The sequence below is a fragment of the Dermatophagoides pteronyssinus genome, unplaced genomic scaffold, assembly GCF_027571235.1.
Source record: "Dermatophagoides pteronyssinus isolate colony J.1.1.1.1 unplaced genomic scaffold, Derpt_VIB-CSIC_2022.12 sq0005, whole genome shotgun sequence".
Lineage (NCBI taxonomy): Eukaryota > Metazoa > Arthropoda > Arachnida > Sarcoptiformes > Pyroglyphidae > Dermatophagoides > Dermatophagoides pteronyssinus.
In genome coordinates, this window is record NW_027461529.1 from 2,691,259 (window position 1) to 2,709,366 (window position 18,108).

General features: G+C 26.5%; 5 protein-coding genes across 12 annotated transcripts; 2 read left to right on the top strand and 3 right to left on the bottom strand.

Moving 5' to 3' along the window:
* Window positions 1-141: 141 nt before the first annotated feature.
* On the bottom strand, window positions 142-3,200 carry LOC113794729 (uncharacterized). 2 transcript variants are annotated; one of them, XM_075819872.1, is made up of 4 exons: window positions 2,428-3,200; window positions 1,705-2,362; window positions 1,553-1,635; window positions 142-1,486 (listed from the first exon to the last, which is right to left on the bottom strand). In XM_075819872.1, the coding sequence occupies exons 2-4, from the start codon at window positions 2,346-2,348 to the stop codon at window positions 294-296; spliced, it is 1,920 nt and encodes a 639-aa protein (XP_075675987.1). In that variant the 5' UTR covers window positions 2,349-2,362; window positions 2,428-3,200; the 3' UTR covers window positions 142-293. The 2 variants fall into 2 exon arrangements, with proteins under 2 accessions (XP_075675987.1, XP_027200663.2); XM_027344862.2 differs by having other exon boundaries at window positions 153-1,635.
* A 210-nt stretch (window positions 3,201-3,410) lies between these two features.
* On the top strand, window positions 3,411-7,380 carry LOC113794727 (uncharacterized). The gene is made up of 4 exons (XM_027344860.2): window positions 3,411-4,932; window positions 4,996-5,740; window positions 5,826-6,553; window positions 6,632-7,380. Exons 1-4 carry the CDS (start codon window positions 3,649-3,651, stop codon window positions 6,857-6,859), a joined length of 2,985 nt encoding a protein of 994 aa, XP_027200661.2. The 5' UTR covers window positions 3,411-3,648; the 3' UTR covers window positions 6,860-7,380.
* LOC113794713 (uncharacterized) lies at window positions 7,136-13,747 on the bottom strand. Of its 7 annotated transcripts, none has more exons than XM_075819860.1 (7): window positions 13,436-13,747; window positions 11,934-12,206; window positions 11,484-11,852; window positions 10,945-11,389; window positions 8,275-10,863; window positions 7,776-8,198; window positions 7,136-7,713 (listed from the first exon to the last, which is right to left on the bottom strand). In XM_075819860.1, exons 2-7 carry the CDS (start codon window positions 12,176-12,178, stop codon window positions 7,444-7,446), a joined length of 4,341 nt encoding a protein of 1,446 aa, XP_075675975.1. In that variant the 5' UTR covers window positions 12,179-12,206; window positions 13,436-13,747; the 3' UTR covers window positions 7,136-7,443. The 7 variants fall into 7 exon arrangements, with proteins under 7 accessions (XP_075675975.1, XP_075675970.1, XP_075675969.1 ...); XM_075819855.1 differs by lacking the exon at window positions 13,436-13,747 and adding an exon at window positions 12,776-12,902 and having other exon boundaries at window positions 10,945-11,386; XM_075819854.1 differs by lacking the exon at window positions 13,436-13,747 and adding an exon at window positions 12,776-12,902.
* LOC113794670 (thioredoxin-2-like) lies at window positions 12,760-13,355 on the top strand. The gene is made up of 2 exons (XM_027344798.2): window positions 12,760-12,974; window positions 13,054-13,355. Exons 1-2 carry the CDS (start codon window positions 12,760-12,762, stop codon window positions 13,292-13,294), a joined length of 456 nt encoding a protein of 151 aa, XP_027200599.2. The 3' UTR covers window positions 13,295-13,355.
* Window positions 13,748-15,510: 1,763 nt separating the features above from the next.
* LOC142645007 (uncharacterized) lies at window positions 15,511-16,678 on the bottom strand. The gene is made up of 3 exons (XM_075819990.1): window positions 16,132-16,678; window positions 15,628-16,062; window positions 15,511-15,521 (listed from the first exon to the last, which is right to left on the bottom strand). Exons 1-3 carry the CDS (start codon window positions 16,676-16,678, stop codon window positions 15,511-15,513), a joined length of 993 nt encoding a protein of 330 aa, XP_075676105.1.
* Window positions 16,679-18,108: the final 1,430 nt, after the last annotated feature.

Sequence of the window (18,108 nt, forward strand, 5' to 3'; positions counted from 1 at the left end):
TAAATCAAAAAAAAAAAAAAAAAACAAAAATCCTTTTTATCCTTGCGTTTACGTTTACGTTTTTTTTTTGTTTTTTTTGTACGTTTAAAACGTACATACGCTGTGTGTACTCGAGAAAATTTATTTCTTTTCAATGTAAAGGTATAAAATAAATAAGGCACATTTTATTTGCAAAAAAAAAAAAAATAATAATTTCAATTTAAAAAAAAACAAAATATATTAGAAAAAAGGAATGTGTATGTGTGTGTAAAAGTTGAGATTTAAAATAAAATAAAAAAATGTAAAATGCATTTTTAAACTTCAATAGCATTTGTATGTTTTTGACCATCTTTTGTATAATAACGATCAATAATTGATAATATATTATGATTATGATCATTATTATTATTGGTCATTATTGTTGTTGTTGTTGTTGCTGTTGTTGGCACTGTATTTGATTCTTTAATTAATAATGATGATGATGGCAGTAATATTGGTGGTGATGATGATGATTGTATAAAATTATTATTATTATTATTATTTGTTGTTGTTGTTGGCAATGTTGTTGTTGATAATAATAATGATGATGATGATGATGATTGTTGACAAAGTTCACGTTTTAATTGTTCAACACGTTGTTTAGCTTCATTTAATGATTGTTGTAATAATAATGGATTTTGTCTATATTGTTGATTTGTTGTTGTTATTATTGATGATGATTGTTGTTGTTGTGATAATTGACCATAATGATTATTATTATTATGGCTAGGTATAACAATTAATGATTGTATTGATGATGTACGGCTATTATTTGAATAATTATTTCCAATTGAATGTGATGATATTGCTGATCGTATTGATGATATTGGTGGTGGTATTGATGGTAATGCTGGTGGTAAAATACCTGTTGTTGTTGTCGATTGATCATTAATTGTATCAATATTTGATTGACTAATATTCATCATTTTTATATTATTATATAATGAAAGATTAGCATAATTATCAACAATATCATCATTTTGTTTTTTTAATTGTTTTTGTTGTATTGAATAACAATCAATAACAGCATATGCTGAATTTTCATCAAATTGTAAATTAATCTTATTGGTTGATCGATTATTATTATTATTGGATGTATTTGAGGTAGTCATCATTTGTTGTTGTTGTTGCTGCTGTTGATATTGATCAATATCATTATTATTATGATTATTATTATTATTAATCGATAAATCATCAATTTGTATATTCTGTATAGCTAATGCTAAATCATTACGATTCATATAATCATTTTCAATTGGAATATTATTATTGGTCATTTCATTTGATGATGATGATTGATTAGTTGTTGAAGCAGCAGCAGCAGCGATCATAGATTCTGTATTTGAATAAATTTGTTGCTGTTCTTGTTGTTGTTGTTGTGTTGATGATTCACGTTCATTTTCATTTTCATTATCATTTAAAATACTAGCCTGTTCAAGATAACCAATAACCATATTTGCCTGTACAGCTAATAATTCAATTCTTGGATCATCTAATTGATTGATTCGTCGTTTATGATCAATAAAATAATTACCCAATAATGGATGATTTGCCTGTTCCCAACCGACAGGTAATTCATCACCAATACAATCGGCAAATGTTGCCGGTTTTGTATAGCTATATTGATATGAGAAAAAAAATCGTTTTTTTGGAAAAAAATTATTGAAAAAAATCACAATCACTTACACATCACGTGGATCAAACCATTGTGTTTCTTTTGTATTATGATTAACAAAATATTTTCGTCCAGTTTCCGGATCAATAGCTAATTCCCAATCATTTGGTAATGGCATTGTATGATTATCATTAATAATTTGATGACCATCATTATCATTATCAACATTATTATTATCATTGGCAATACAATCATTGATTATTAATAATGATGATGATGAATTATCATTAGAATTTTGATTATCAGCAATTGTTATCGATGATGAATTATTTGAAATATTATTATGGCTTGGTTGTGATGATCTTATATTCTGAAATTTTGTTGTTGTTGATAATAATGATGGTTGTTGTTGTTGTGAAAATTTATTCATTCCATTACAAATTGTTCGATTATCATTAATGTTGTTATTCGAATTAATAATGACATCTTTCGATGAAAATTTATCCACATTATTATAATTATTATTCCATAATTGTTTTGATTGTATTGTTGATGATGATGATGAGGTATTTATTGGTTGTTGTTGCGATTGCGATAAATATTGATTTGGATGATGATAAAAATGATGATGATGATGATTATGATGACCACCATTTCGATTAATAATACCATATTGGCCATTATTATTATTATTATTGTTATTTAAAACGGACATTGTTATTTTAATGGCTAAATTAATTTAAAAATAAAATTATTTACAAAAATAAAACGAATGTAAAAAAAAAATTACAAACCATCAATATGATATGATGATGATGAATTTCTTGTTTGTTTCGAATCATTTGTTTGGGGCAACAAAACAAAACAGAAACAATGATATGATTGGGAGAGAGATAAACAGAGATGAAAATAGATTCCAAAGGTCGAAAGTAAAAAAAAAGCAAAACAAAAAACACTTTATAAATATGGAAGGAATAGGGAAAATTTTTTGGTTTAGTTTTGTTTGGACAAATTGATCACAGCTAGGTTTCAGAAACAAAAATTTTTTTTTTTTGATAGTTTTTGTTCATTAATTTTATTGGTTTGTTTGTTTGTTGTCGACGACAATGATGATGATGATAATGATGGAATTTTTCTTTCTTTATTCAGCCATTTTATTTTGGGATTCTGTTTTTGCTTGATTAAAGTATTTCGGGATGTAGAATAAAACAAACAAAAAAAACGGAATGTTCAGAATTCCAAAAAAAAACTAAAACAAAAAAAACAAAAAACAAATTTCCAGGAATTTGGAATTCTTTAATTTATGGCTCACAATGTGGCGTTCGAAAGAAAATGTATACATTTTATTTATGGATAGCCGCGTAATCGAAAACAAAAAGAGGTAGTGGTATAATTTTTAATTGAAAAATGATTACCACTAAAACAACAGCGAAACAAACAAACAAAAAAATCTGGTTATTTACAGGATATCTGCCCAAATCGATAATGATTGAAAAAATCCTATTTGGTGAATATATTCAGAACAAAAAAATTTTTTTGTCAATAAAATACTGTACCCATAATGCTAGTGGTATTATCGTCGAGAAAAAAAAACAAGAAAAAAAAAAATACCAGGTGTGGTATAGCATTTCTTGGGTGGTAGTGGTAATCAACCGAATAGTTCGAATGAAAATTATTCTTTTGTTACCAAAATATATATGTGTTGTGTGTGTGTGTTTGACAAAATTGTTGGCAAAAAAAAAAAAAAAAAAAAAATTTATCATTTCATCAAATTGCATGAATGAATGAATGAATGATGAATCTAAATAATAAATTAGATAAATAAAACCAAATTCTTTTAAACAAATTCAATAATGGTTAATTAAATTGAAGATCAAGAAACAAAAAACAATGTTTTAATCATCAACAGCAAAAACTTCAGAAGAAGAAAATCTTCAAAATTTTTTGGCGCAATTTTCTTTCTTTCACCTATATGAAATCAAACCGGCAAATTTTAACCGAAATATAAAAAAAAAATGTCGACAACATCATCAAAAATCACCGATAAAAATAATGATGATGATGGTGATGGTGGTGGTGGTAGTAGTGGTGACAAATTTAATGATGACAATGATCAACAATCAACCGAATCAATGGCCTTATTTCCAGGCATTACAATTACAACATCAAATTCTTCATCAATAATTAATAATGAAAACAACAATAATGAAGATAATTTTCAAGAAAAAATTATTGACAATGAATCAAAAGAACCGGAATTACAATCATCAACCGAAATGAAACAAGAAAATATTGATAATATTAATCTTGAATCGAACGAATCGATAATCAATAATAGTAATAATAATGTACAAAAACAACAACAACAACAAAAATCAAATATGGTTCATTTTAAAAAAGCTTTGATCTATTCATCAACGGCAACGGCAACAACAAATTTATCACCAACAAAATCGACGACTTCATCATCATTATCTGATCAATCATCCGATCAGATTAATAATAATAATAATAATGTAATGAATGTTGTAAATGATAATGATGATGATGATCAACAACAAAAAATTGATAATGAAGAACAACAACAAATTTCTGATAAAAATATTATTCCAATCGATGAATTAGATCAACAACAACAAAATCCAACAGAATCTATTCAAAATAATGGTAATAATGATGATGATAATAATGAATTTGATGATATTGATGATGATGATGATGCTATTGACAATATTAATGATGATGATGAAGATGATGAAATGATTATCAATAATTATCCTGAAATGATGATGGATGATGATGAAGATGAAGAAGATGAAACTAAAACATCTTTGATGATTCTTCATTCAAACGACGACGATGAAGACGAAGACGATATTGATGATGATGATGATGATGATAAAGAAACAATGGATATGATGGTTGATGATTCAATTGCTGAAAGTGAAAGTGGTTGTGATGATGATCAATCATCATCAATAATGAATAATGATGATCCATTATCGACAATAACAACAACAAATGCAACAAATATAACAACACAATCATCATCTTCAGTATCATCATTAGCATCACAACAACCAATGTTTAATATTGTATCGACATCATCTCGAACAACATCATCATCACGAACATCATCATCTCGAACAGCAACAAACAATTCACAAATTTCATCCATACCACAAGTTATTACACATGTTGGTCGTAAACCATTAAATGGTCCACCATGTAGTTTAAAAACATTAGTTGATGATGGTATTTTAGAACCAATGGATGGATCATTAACATATGAAATTTTGGTTTGTTTATAATAATGATTTACTATCGTAATCTATTTATTCATTTCATTTTTTTTTGTTTAGGGTGCAAAATTTTTCGGTGATCTATTAGCAAATGGTTTTATTCGTATGTCCGGTACAAATCAAGTATTTGCTAATCCAAGTTCATGGGCAAATTATTGTCGTTCAACAATACCATCAACAAGTAAAGATCATAAAAATTATGGTAGTGCATGGTCAATAATTAGATATCTTGGTAAACGTCTTGATTCATATAAATTACGTTGGTATCGTAAACAGAAAAAACAATTTACATTAGGTGGTACAATAATAAATGGACAAAATTGTTCAGTTAATACACCTACAGTTATCGGTAGCGGTAATAATACTCCGGTAAATCATCATCATAATAATAACAGTATTCCGATTTCAATCAATATTGATCAAAATAATACACCAACCGGTAAAATAATCAATAATAATAATAATAATAATAATGGAATAACAACAACTGCAGCAGCAACAACAACAGCAACAGGAATTTTAACACCAATCGGTAATACATCATTATCAACAACAACTGCAACAACAACAATTGATGGAACAATTACATCACCATCAACATTAATATCATCATTTTCAAATAATAGTAATAAATTTTCACATATAAATAGTAATGGAAATTTTACTCCTATTACCCAACAACAACAACAACAACATTCATCATTTTTACCGAATCATTTTTCAACACCAATACAACATCATCAACAATATCAACAATCACGTAGTAATGTTGAATATAAAAATATTTATTCAATGATTAATCGAGGTAAATATGGTTTGAAAAAAAATGTTTTTTTACTCTAAAAAAAAATAATTCAAATTTCTTGTTTCATTGAATTATTATCGACTAGATCGACTTTATAAATTGGATAAAATAAGTGCTGGTGATCCGGAAATATCTATTTTGGAAAATAATCCAAATGAAAATATTATCAATTTTAATTCAATCGATTTAAATAACAAAGATTTTAATCTTGATGATCGTACAAAAATTGCCTGTGTACCATTTAATTCAGTATTTTGTTTACAACCATTTTTAGTTACTATTTCAACAAATGTATTATTATTGATTGATTTTCATTCACATTTAATTTCAACTGAAGTTAATGGTTATTTAGCTGGATTATGGGATCCACGTACACAACATTTAACAATTACACAGGCATTTCCATTACGATGTAAATCATCAAAAGAATTTGATTCATGTACATTGAAAATTAAACAAAATCTTGTACAAAAAGGTTTAATATTGGTTGGTTGGTATCATAGTCATCCACGTACTGCACCACATCCATCTATTGCCGATATAAAACGACAGCTAAAATATCAGAAACAAATGTTAGCAACAAAAAAAGATGTACGTGATTATTCACCATGTGTTGGTCTAATTTGTTCACCATTTTATTCAAATAATAATAATAATAATAATAATGATGATATAAAATTAACAACATTATTTCAAATGTTTTGGGTAATGCCAATATTTACAATGGGTAATCGTAATATTGGTCGACCAATGCAAATTTCATATCAAATTGCACGTGATGCATTCCTTACACAAGATTTACTTGTTGAAATGGTAAGTTGTTTTTTTTTGTTGTTGTTGGTCAAAGTTGATAATCTTATTTTTTTTTTCTATCTTCCTTTAAATTTATAGCGTGTTTTAGCGGCACATTTTGCTGTACATCAAAAATTTATCAAATTTAATGATACATACAATGGTGAATCAACAAGCTATTGGAATAAATTACAAGAATCATTAAAAACAAAATTACCAAGAGATTTAGTTGAACAACAATCACAAGCTGTTCAAAATGATATACAACAACAAGCTTTGATGCATTTTTGGTCATTTCTTAAAAATTTATTACTTATATCAACATGATCCGATTTCATTTTCATTTTTATTTTATTCGGGTGGTGAACTGAAACAAAACAATCTAACCAATTTCATTAAGATTCTAATTTTATAATCATCATCATCATCATTATCATCAGCCAAACAAAAAAAACCATCAATCAATTTCATTTTATAATTTGATATTCGAAGAGAATTATTGTAATTTTTTTCTTTTCCATAAAATTTTCCATGTTTCTCATCATCAATTTTTCATCATCAATTTTTTTTTCTTTTGATAACAATTAAATTCAATCAGATCAATTGAATCATATATATTTATTTATTAAACAACAAAATTTTTTTGTTTTGTTTTGTTTACATTATTTGGTTTGTTGAGAAAGGAAAAGGAAGAAAGAAACAAAAATGGTGGCAAAAAAGAAGTTTGTTTTTTTTGTATTAAATGTTGGATGGATAAATATATTTTTTTTGTAATTATAACGTTTTTTTAAAAAAAACAAATATGTTTGTTGTGTTTGAAAACAAAAAAAAAAAGTGAAAAATGAAAAGCAAGAGAAAGCCAGGTAAAAAATGCAATGGTTGTTTGTTTGTTTGTTTGGTCCAGATATGAATCAACAATTAATTTGACGAAATGAAAATTTTAAAAAAATATTATCATAAAAATGTGGATTACCTAAATACAATTGAAACAATGATATTGATGGTTTTAAACCTTTGGTTTTTAATTCTAAAAAATTTATCTGAAATTTTTTCAAATTCCAACCAAATTCGGTTATTTTTTTTCCATTTTTATTATTTCGTTGTTGTTGTTTTTTGATGAATGGTTGATAATCAATTAAACCGCCGACGAAAATTTGCCATTTATATTTATCATTATTATTCTGATAATGTTGTAAATTATTATTATTTTTTTTTGTAAATCAAAATTTTATAAATAACCTACCGATGAATTATTATTAAATAATTGAATTAAACGTTTATCTAAAATTGAAAAATGAAAATTATAATAAAGTCTTTCTCTACGTAGATTAATATCTTTGAATAAACGTTTTATATGTTTAATTGTTTCAGCAATAAATTCATTTTTAGTTGTAATTTTCCGCCGTTGTTGTTTATTTGTAATCGAATAATCATTAATATTCATAAATGAACCAATATGACCAATAAATCTTGATGCATATAATGCATATGGTAACAATAATATTTGTTCAAATTTTGATTCAATTATATATGTATTAATTTCATTACAAAGATAATGTAAATGACGAAAAAATTCATCAATCAATAGGAAAATATCTTGATAATTATTTTCTTTATTATCTTGTTTTTTTAATGAATTTTTTTCAGCAATCGAATCAAGAATATTCTATTTTTTTTTTTATAAGAAAATTTGTAAAAAAATTTGTAAAATTATTAATTAATTAATTAATTACAAGACTTACTTTTATATGACGACCAAGAAATAATTGTAATGAAATTTCTTCATTTCCGCCAATTTTCACTAAAATTTTATCAAATGTTATTTTATTTTTAAAAAATATTTTATGAAAATTTTCCATCCAATTCAATATGAATCTTGTTGATTGATCTAAAAATTCATCATATCTAAATAATATTGAATTATCTTTCGTTGATTGAATTTTTTTCGAAAATGTTACCGACATATTCAAATCAACATAATATGCTAATTCAATTAATTTATCCGATAACATAAACGGCATGCCAAGCAATGGCCGTTGCTTATAATGATATTGTAATAATGTTGATTTTTCAAAACAAATTGCGTACCAAGCTGATATTAGAATAATTTTTTGTCGTTTACTTTTACCTAATAATTGTTTATCAAAAATTTCTTGCATATGTCGAAATAAATCACGTGATAAAAATGTTGTTACTTCGGGTCGTTTATCAAATAAATCAGTAAGAAATGCTGCTTCTGATTCAACACCTAATGTTTCCATTGTTTCAACAATACGATTATAATATTCTTTAAATGCTTCCATTGCTTCATTTTTATATTTGATCCATTCAGGTATGATTAATTTTTTTTCCGGTTCAACATATTCTTGTAAATCTGGTGATAAACGATCAGTATTTTGTACAATATTATCAATTAAACAACATTGACGAAAAAATTCACCCAAAATATTTTTCGATAAATAATAATTATGTTTAACTTCTTTTTTAGTCATAAAATCTGGCCGTATAAAACGATTATCGGATTTATATTCATTTTCAAGTTTTGCATTGATACCATTTTTTTGAAAATCTAATGATTTACTATATTCTTTAGCCAATTCAATACATTCATCGGATAATAAACCTTTTGGATGAAAATCAGCAAACATTAAATGACAATTTGCAATACGACCTAAATTTGATTCGGTAGCAAATTCAAGATAAAAATTTATCATATCTTTTTGTGTAACAATATTTAATGAATCAGGTCTTGTGTAACTTTCAAAATTTAATGGTTCATGATTTTCACCCGAAAATATTAATTCATTATCCCAAAATATTGCGTATTCATCACCATCCAAATCAGAACCGGCCATTTCATCTGTATGTGGTCGTTTTCCTTTCGATGGAAATACCAGACAATCTTTTATATGTTTTAAATTTTCCGTATTGATTGCTTTAAATTTTCTAACATCACCTAATGATGTACATGGAAATTTTGTAACCATAATTTCACCTTCAAGTATTTTTGTTTCACCAGTTGGTTGTCCATCATTATCCAGTATACTATATTGAAAAAATAATTCACCATAATTCAATATTTTTGTTTCATCAATAACACCAAATGCAGAACGACCATTTGTTTCAAATACTTTCATTCGAGCTTTGGTTTGTAATTCTTGTAAACGAAATATCATTACATGTTGTAATAATGAACGTAAAAATGGTTCATCAATCAATGAAAATCCTGCGTCCATCATTTTTTCAAATGGTATTTTTATATGTTGATAATTTTTCAATAAATTCATTGCAGCATCATTAGTTAACATTGATTTCATTATAATTTCAGTATCACGATTAAAATATTTAAATAATCGTTCACCAACACCTAATTGATTTAATATATTAACTAATTGACGACATAAATAAACTGAACGTGGATATGAATAATTTAAAATACCAAGTTTAGGATCTTTTGCCGAATATTTTATCTGACTGGCACGAAACAATATATTATTTTTAGGGATTGGATAACTAACCAATACACCTTTATGACCACCATTACGAAATTGAAATGCAGATGGTATATAACCATTTAAATTTGGTAAATTTTTACCAATTTCATTACCAATATTATCGGAAATAATACTACAACCATCGGAAAAACAATATTTTCCATCTTCAGATTTAATATCATCAATTTTACCACGTTCCATATTTGAAATATCATAATAGATGATTGCCTGTGAAAATATTAAACCTAATCTTGCCATTAATTTTGATGGATTTCTTGAATATGAACTTAAATTTCCTGCATTCGATATAATGGTTAATGCAGTACGTTTTTCATCATCTTCAGCATAAAAATTAATACCATTTTCACGCATTTGACTTGGTGATGCACCTAAAAATTGATAATCACGATCACAAATTATAAAACCATTTTCTAATTTTTTTCCAAATATTTTTTTTAAAAATAGTATTATATCAGGTGATGCTGAATTCAATACACCATTATTATCTTCTTTTAATAAAAACCTGATGGCATAATCTAAATTTGCCATATTACTAAAACGTGAACGTAACATTGGCATTTGACGACAATATTCTAAACGTGTTGGTGTCAGTATTGCTTTACGTATCATAACATGTACGGATTCATTTACCGAATCACTTAATGATTTTTGATTACCATCTTCAAGTATATGTTTAAAATCTTGTTCAATATCATAAAGTATATTATCACAACGTAAACTTAATTTATATAATGATTGTTCAATATCTTGTTTTTCGCTCATTGTTTGTAATCGTAATAAAAATTTAGGTAAATCTGATCCCAAATAATCGATTATCTAGTTTGAAAATAGAAGAAGAAAAGGATTATCATTTGTAAAATTTTCAGAGTTTTTCGTTTTTCAAAAAAACACAAATACCTTATACGATTTGGATAACAAAACACGACAAGCATAATTGATACGAAAATTTTTTGAAAAAAATTGATCAACATAATCATATGATTGTTTCATTGTAAATGAATTACGATCAGATTGATTGATTACATTAATTAAACCAATATAAAATTGAAAATTACGATTTTTCTCCTTGCATCGTGTACAAAGTGTTGAAAATGGTTTACAATCCGAATCAAATAGCTCAATTTGATATGATAATGCATTGCCCAATAAATCTGTATCATTTCGTTGATTTGAAAATGCAAAACTAGCTGAAAAATCAGCAATACGTTCATAAAATTTACCATTCAATTTATAAAGGAATGGTGCTGCATTTAATTCCAAATAGAATCTTGTACCAGAATTATAATTTTTATCACCGACTAAATATTTTATCGAATCAAAACGTATTTCCAAACGATAACTACTATGTGTTTTTTTTTGTGTAAAACAAAACAAAAGTAAAGTAGTTTTTTGTTGAAGAAAATGAAACAAAATTATTTTCATTGACAATAACTTACCTTAAATAATTAACACTGAAATAAAAATTTAAATTACTTTTATCAAAATCAATTTCCATTTTTCTACTTTCTTTTAAACGATATGATGCATGATCAGATTTTAAATGACAAACAAATGTTGATAAATTTAATAATGAACCAATTGAAAATGAATATAAATCAGTGGTAAATGATTGTGATGGATCTTCATTTTGATTATTTGAATAAATTTCTTCTTCAATTTGTTTCATTGTATTCCAGGGAAATTCTAGAATAGTACCATTTGTTTTGATATTCATAAAAAAATGACGAATAAAATTACTGATTTCAAAATTATTATCATCATTATAATCATCCAATGTTGTTTGTTCATTAAAATTGGCACGTATTCTGTACATATAAATGAAAAGAAAGAAAAATTTTAGAAAAAAAAAGTTGAATTTAGCGAATGTAGCAATATTCTTATCTTACTTGATCATATAATTATTTTCAAAACAAGGTTCAATAATTTCTAAATCACATTTTATTGCATTGGCTAATTTTTCAATAATTTTGATTGCATCATCAATTTTTGATCCAGATTCGGATTCTGGTTGTTTTGGTTGCGGTTGTTGTTGAAATTTATCAAATATTTTTATCAATGCAATTTGCATTGATGGTTTTTTTAACCATTCTCTTCGTTCATTCAATCTTGAACGAACCAATTTTGTAGCCATTTTCGGTTTTGTTTTGTAGCCAATAATGCTATTGTAAAAACAAAAAAAAAGGTGGTTTAAAACATTAAAAAATTTAAGGGGAAAAAATTGTTGATCTGAATCAGAATTTTTGGCAGTTTATGTTTGGTTGTTTGAAAAAAAAAATCCCAGAGAAATAACTGAATGAAAGACAAAAGAAAATGGAAAATGGAAAATCTTAGACTACGACGAAAACACCCATCAATCAATCAATCAAATGATGATGATAATGACCGATATCAAAATCAATAAAGGAGATCACAAGCAAAACAAAAAATCACATTTTAAAAATAGAAATTGCATAGAGAATCTGTCATTTCGAAAACATGATGCAATCAAAACAACAAGTGTTTGTTTTTTTCTTGCATATATGCAGCCTTTGTTTGTTATCAGAGTGGATTTTTTTTTTTTTTTTTTTTTTTTTTTTGGTGAAATCCTGAAAGAAAGATGGCGCTATCAGTTTGTTTTTTTTTCGCTCTCTCTCAATAACATTCGATTTTGATTTCGATTTCGATATCACATTTTTTTGTAACAAATTTAGTACCTTTTCGATTTGGAAAAACATGAATAAATTATTACGTTTTAATCATCAATTTTTAGCTCAAAGCTTTAAAATTGTAGCACCATCATCATCATCGTTGTTGAATTGTCAATCACGTTCAATTTATTTGTCAGAAAAACGTTTGGATATATTTAAAATTCAAGATGAAAATGATTTTAAAGAAAAAGTTTTAGAAAATTCACAAAAAAAATTAATTATTTTGGATTTTTTTGCTACGTAAGTTGATTGAATTGAATTGAAACAAATGAAAAATTGAAATTTGATTTCTCTCTCTCTCCCCTTTTTCTCAATTCAGTTGGTGTGGTCCTTGTAAACAATTAACACCACGTTTAGAAACAATAATCGGTGGACAATCAACAAAAGTTGATCTAGCAAAAGTTGATGTTGATGAATTAGAACAATTGGCTGCCGAATATCAAGTACAAACAATACCGGCAATATTTGCAATAAAAAATGGTAAAATTATTGATCAATTTGTTGGTCGTCTTGATGATGATCAATTAAAATCATTTATTGATGGTGCTTTAGCTAAATAATGCTATTTTCTTAGTTGTTTTTGTGCAAATTAACAACGACAAAAATACATTCTGATATGAGCTGAACTGAAATGCAATGAAAAAATGAATATTTTGATTTAGATTTCATAATAATAAAATAAAATAAATAAACAAACAAACAGAAAAAAAAGAACCAAAGTTTAAATTGGTTTTTTTCTTCACTTCAAAGTTGTCGGCAAAATCTGTCCAACCACAAATGATTGAAAGGGCTACATTATTCAACAGGTTCAAATATCTGTTTTTGTAGCTAATGTTGGTGGTGGTAGTGCATTTTGATCGGTCGGTCTCTGATGTACGATGTGTGTGTTTGGTTAATGAGAATTGAACAAGCATGGATTGAAATAGACAACAAAATGGAAATGAACGATAACGATTTGTCTGTTTTTTTTTGTCCTTTAACCCTTTTGTTGTTGTTGTTGTTTTAGGCAAAGATTTTCTTGTCAAAACAAATCTCAACTATATACACATATAACTAACATCCATCCATCCATACATTTATCATCATCATCATTAAACATTGATTTTCATAAACATTTTTTTTATTTTTCAAACAAAAATATTGCCAACGACAAGGGAACGACAGTCAAACAAAAAAAAATTTGATTTTTGATTTTTCAAACAGGAAGATTTCCCAAATATGGATGTTTTGTTGTTGTTGTTGATCGCTTTTGATCTAGATTCGATAATCGATTTTTGATTTAAAAATCATCCGGTTGTTGTTGATGATTGTATCGATTAGTTTGTTGTTGATCGATCGATGATTGTTGTTGTTGTTGTTGTTGTGGATTTTCATAATAAACAGCCTGTATCAGATTATTATCATTAATAAATGTAGCAGATTGAAACATAAATCGATCATCATTATGATCAACAGATTGATCGAAAAAATTTCGATAAACCGATACATTCCACCATTGTTCAATCCAATTGAATTCGCGATCGATGAAATAATAATCCATTGAATTTTGATACAAATTTGTAGCAAAATATTGATATTCGAACAAATTTACCGGAAAAATAATAGTTGGATAATTTAAATAAAAATAAATATTTGTAAAAATATTCTGTTCAATTTCAATTGGATTCCAATGATATTGTTCTTGAATATTATCATTATGTTGATGATAAATTGAATCGTCAGTAACAATTGGATACAAATTTTCCAAATTTTGATACATTTCAAAATTATTATCATTTAAAAGATTTTCTTGAGATTGAAATAATTCATAATCTTGATTATTAAATGACCAAATTGAATTTGTTGTTGTTGTTGCTGTTGATTGGATATTATTCTGTTGTTGTTGCCATGGATTATTCGAACCAATCGGTAATTGAAATGGTAATGGTATAAATGGATTATATGAACGATCAGATATTCTTTCTAAAATTTGTTGCCATTGTTGTTGTAGATTAAATGACCAAATTTCATTCAAATCAATTCCGGATTCATTTTCCATCATCATCATTATTTGTTGTTGTTGTTGAATATTTCTATTTGATTCGTTTTTGATACATTTTTTTGAAATTGAAATAGGAAATAATCAGCAAGAGAGAGAGAGAGACGAAAAATGACTTACCAGTTTGATATAGCAAGAGAGAAGTGAAAGTAAATGTAGCAAAATATAATCCTAATTTTTAATCGCCTGATCTGTGTATATGTAATATGAGAGGACAGCCCACAATCAAAGGCTGGTTTGAAAAAAAAATTTTTTTGCTACTTTCAAATGTAGCAATTTTACAAAAAAAAATTTTTTTTTTTTAATTTTATTTTTATATCCGGGAAAATTCTTTTGAATTGATTAATTATTTTTTAACATTTTTAAAATTTGTAAAAGAAAATAATGAATCATTTTTTAGATCAGAAAATGATACTGGGGCATCATCATTTTCTGAATCGGAAAAAATATATTCACGACAAATATCAGCAGCATTTGTAGCAATTTTCGGATCAGCAAAAGATGATTGAACATTATTATCCAAATTTTTAGGATTAGCCACTGATGTTGACACATTATTATCATTATTATCATCATCATTATCACTTTTAGGATCAAAAAATGAAAATCCACATTTAGCAAGATTATCGGTTGTAATTGTTAAATCAGAAAATAAAAATGGATAATTATTGTTGGCATCATGATTATGATCATGATCATTATTACCATAATTATTAAAATAATTATCATCATTTAAAATCAAATTTGCTCTATCAGATTCAAATTTTAGTAAAGTATTTGCATAATGAAATATTTCATCAATTATTGGTATTTGATACAATAAATCATCGTTGATTGAATAATCATCATCATTACTAATAAATAATTGTACTGCTTGTTCTAGATTTTTTGTATGATGACCATCAATCAATTCTTCTTCAATCAAATATAAAAATGTATGCATACGATTAATGAACATTCGTGTGAATGATTGATATTGACGAAAATTTTTACCCAAATATTCACCACGCCAATATTTAAATAATAAATGTCGTTCATAAAATGGTCCTGGTTGGGGAAATGTTTTCGAACGGATTGTTGTTAGAAAATCTAAAAATAATAATAATTCTTTACGAAATATTTGAAAAAATGATCGTATGAAACGAAATTTTTTCATTAATTTTTCATTAATTTTTGATTTTAAATTAATAATTTGTTGATTTTGTTGATCTTCAAATAACATAATTTTCATTTGGACATTGAGAAGGTTTTTCGGTAATGTATCAATATTTAAATCTTTTTCTTGTAAAACTTGTTTTGGAACAAAAAAGGAGGAAAAAATATTTATAAAATGATTAGATTGATAAATGATAAACTTACGTTTTTCTATTCCTTCTTTTAATGTTTTAGCCATTCTATGTAGCATTAATAATATTGCAAATGGCATTTTATCATTGATAATTGTATTGGATTTAGTAATTTTTAAATTTTTTTCAAAATTTTCTTGTAAATCTTTTAAAAAATCATATTCAACATTATCAACATTTTTGTCGTCAGTACTACCACCATCGTTATTTTTATCATCATTATCGCCATCAGGTGTTAATTCATCAATAACTTCACCAATGTCGGTAATCTTTTCACCAGGATCATATTCATCACCAGAAGTTTTTATTTGACTTTTATCATCATCAACACCAGGATCGTTATCGTTAATCATTGAATAGGATTTTTCAATATCATAACGAAAATCTTTAAAAATTTCTGTTGCATAATCTTTAATACGTCTTATTTGATACAGGAAATTTGTAGCTCCAATTTCATCCAACAAACAACAAGCTTGACGACAATAATTTTCAAGTTTTTTTTCATCTTCATTACGTTGTTGATCAGCATTTTGATTATGATTTGTCGATGAATTATTCATACTTTTTTTCAAGGTTTTTTTGGGACAAAAATTATTTTGTGATTGTATCGAATTCAAAATCGAAAATGAAAAAAAAACATAATGTTCGCTACATTTATGTCTACTTATGGACAGACACTTGGACAGACAAATCGGATACATCACAGCATTGTAGCGAATTTTTTTTTTTATATAAGATTTATATGCTGCTACTTTTTTTTTCCTGTTGGTTGGATACTTTTCGAATTTTTTTTTCTTTTCGATTAAAATCAAAAAATCAATGGACCACCATGATTTTTTCATTTTACCTTGCGTCTAGCGACTTATCGAAAAAATTCCATAAAAAAAACAAGGTTATTTCCAGTTTCTTATAGGACTGAAATGATATTTGAAGAAACTGAAATTTGAAACGCCATTCGAAGAAAAAAGAAAGAGAAAAAAATGGGCGATGCAATCATTTTTGCGCCAATCAGGAAACAGAAAAAAAAACAAGAAAACGGCGCATGTCATTGGCTTGTTGGCGTCATTGGCGTGTCATCATTATTGATGTGATAAAGATAGAAAATGGGCGTCATTTTTTGCGGTTGCTGCTGTAATACTCTCAAATATTGTATCAAATTTCTTGTTTTGTTGCCTGAATGGGATGGACGTTTTTTGTTTTGGTTAAAAAATCTTTATTTTATTTCATCAGAATGTATCAAATTTGAACAAAAAAAAAAGAAAATTAGAAATCTCAAACATCGATTATCGATTATTTCAATCTTTTTCAATTTCCATAATAACTTTAGTCATAATTTCTGTTATAGTTTCTATTTCTTCTTCCATTTCGATTTCGTTTAAAGTTTCCATTGCAGTTTCGGTTCCTGTTTCAGTTTTGGTTGTTGTTGTTGTCACTGGTTGTTCATCAATTTCATCCGGATCATGTGTTGATAGATAATAAAGACGATCAAAATCATCATCAGTATAAATATTGGAATATAAATTTTTCGATGACATTGGTTCATTCGGTGGATAAAATGTATGTTTCGATAATGTATCGATAGCAATTTGAAAATCACGATGTCTTTTACGACGACGTTCTTGATATTCAGGATCCATTAATTTTGCTTTTGATTTTAATGATGATCGTGAAGACAATGAAGATGAAGATGACGAAGACGACGACGATCGTGATAATGGTGGTGGTCTTGACGTTGATGGTCTTGATGATGGCTTTGATCCACCATGATTCACCATAGTTGTTGTTGTTGATTGATTACCAGTTGCTTTTGTTGTTTGATCTGATTTAACCCCCGATTGTCCATCAATTTCATCCGGATCATGTGTTGCTAAATAAAATAATCGTTCAATATCTTCATTAGTTAAATTATCAAAATATGTTGAATTTTTTTTTGTTGTTGACATTGATTCATCCGATGAATAAAATGTATGTTCGGATAATGTATTAATAG

Coding starts and splice junctions, on each gene's coding strand:
- LOC113794729 (XM_027344862.2), bottom strand. CDS start 2,348: ATGTCCGTTTTAAATAACAATAATAATAATAATAATGGCCAATATGGT. Junction 1,636..1,704: donor TGGTTTGATCCACGTGATGT/GTAAGTGATTGT, acceptor ATATCAATATAG/CTATACAAAACCGGCAACAT.
- LOC113794727 (XM_027344860.2), top strand. CDS start 3,649: ATGTCGACAACATCATCAAAAATCACCGATAAAAATAATGATGATGAT. Junction 4,933..4,995: donor CATTAACATATGAAATTTTG/GTTTGTTTATAA, acceptor TTTTTTGTTTAG/GGTGCAAAATTTTTCGGTGA. Junction 5,741..5,825: donor TTATTCAATGATTAATCGAG/GTAAATATGGTT, acceptor ATTATCGACTAG/ATCGACTTTATAAATTGGAT.
- LOC113794670 (XM_027344798.2), top strand. CDS start 12,760: ATGAATAAATTATTACGTTTTAATCATCAATTTTTAGCTCAAAGCTTT. Junction 12,975..13,053: donor ATTTTGGATTTTTTTGCTAC/GTAAGTTGATTG, acceptor TTCTCAATTCAG/TTGGTGTGGTCCTTGTAAAC.
- LOC113794713 (XM_075819854.1), bottom strand. Junction 11,853..11,933: donor GAAAATAATTATATGATCAA/GTAAGATAAGAA, acceptor TTATATGTACAG/AATACGTGCCAATTTTAATG. Junction 8,199..8,274: donor TTCTTGGTCGTCATATAAAA/GTAAGTCTTGTA, acceptor AAAAAAAAATAG/AATATTCTTGATTCGATTGC.
- LOC142645007 (XM_075819990.1), bottom strand. CDS start 16,678: ATGAATAATTCATCGACAAATCATAATCAAAATGCTGATCAACAACGT. Junction 16,063..16,131: donor AAAAGAAGGAATAGAAAAAC/GTAAGTTTATCA, acceptor TTCCAAAACAAG/TTTTACAAGAAAAAGATTTA.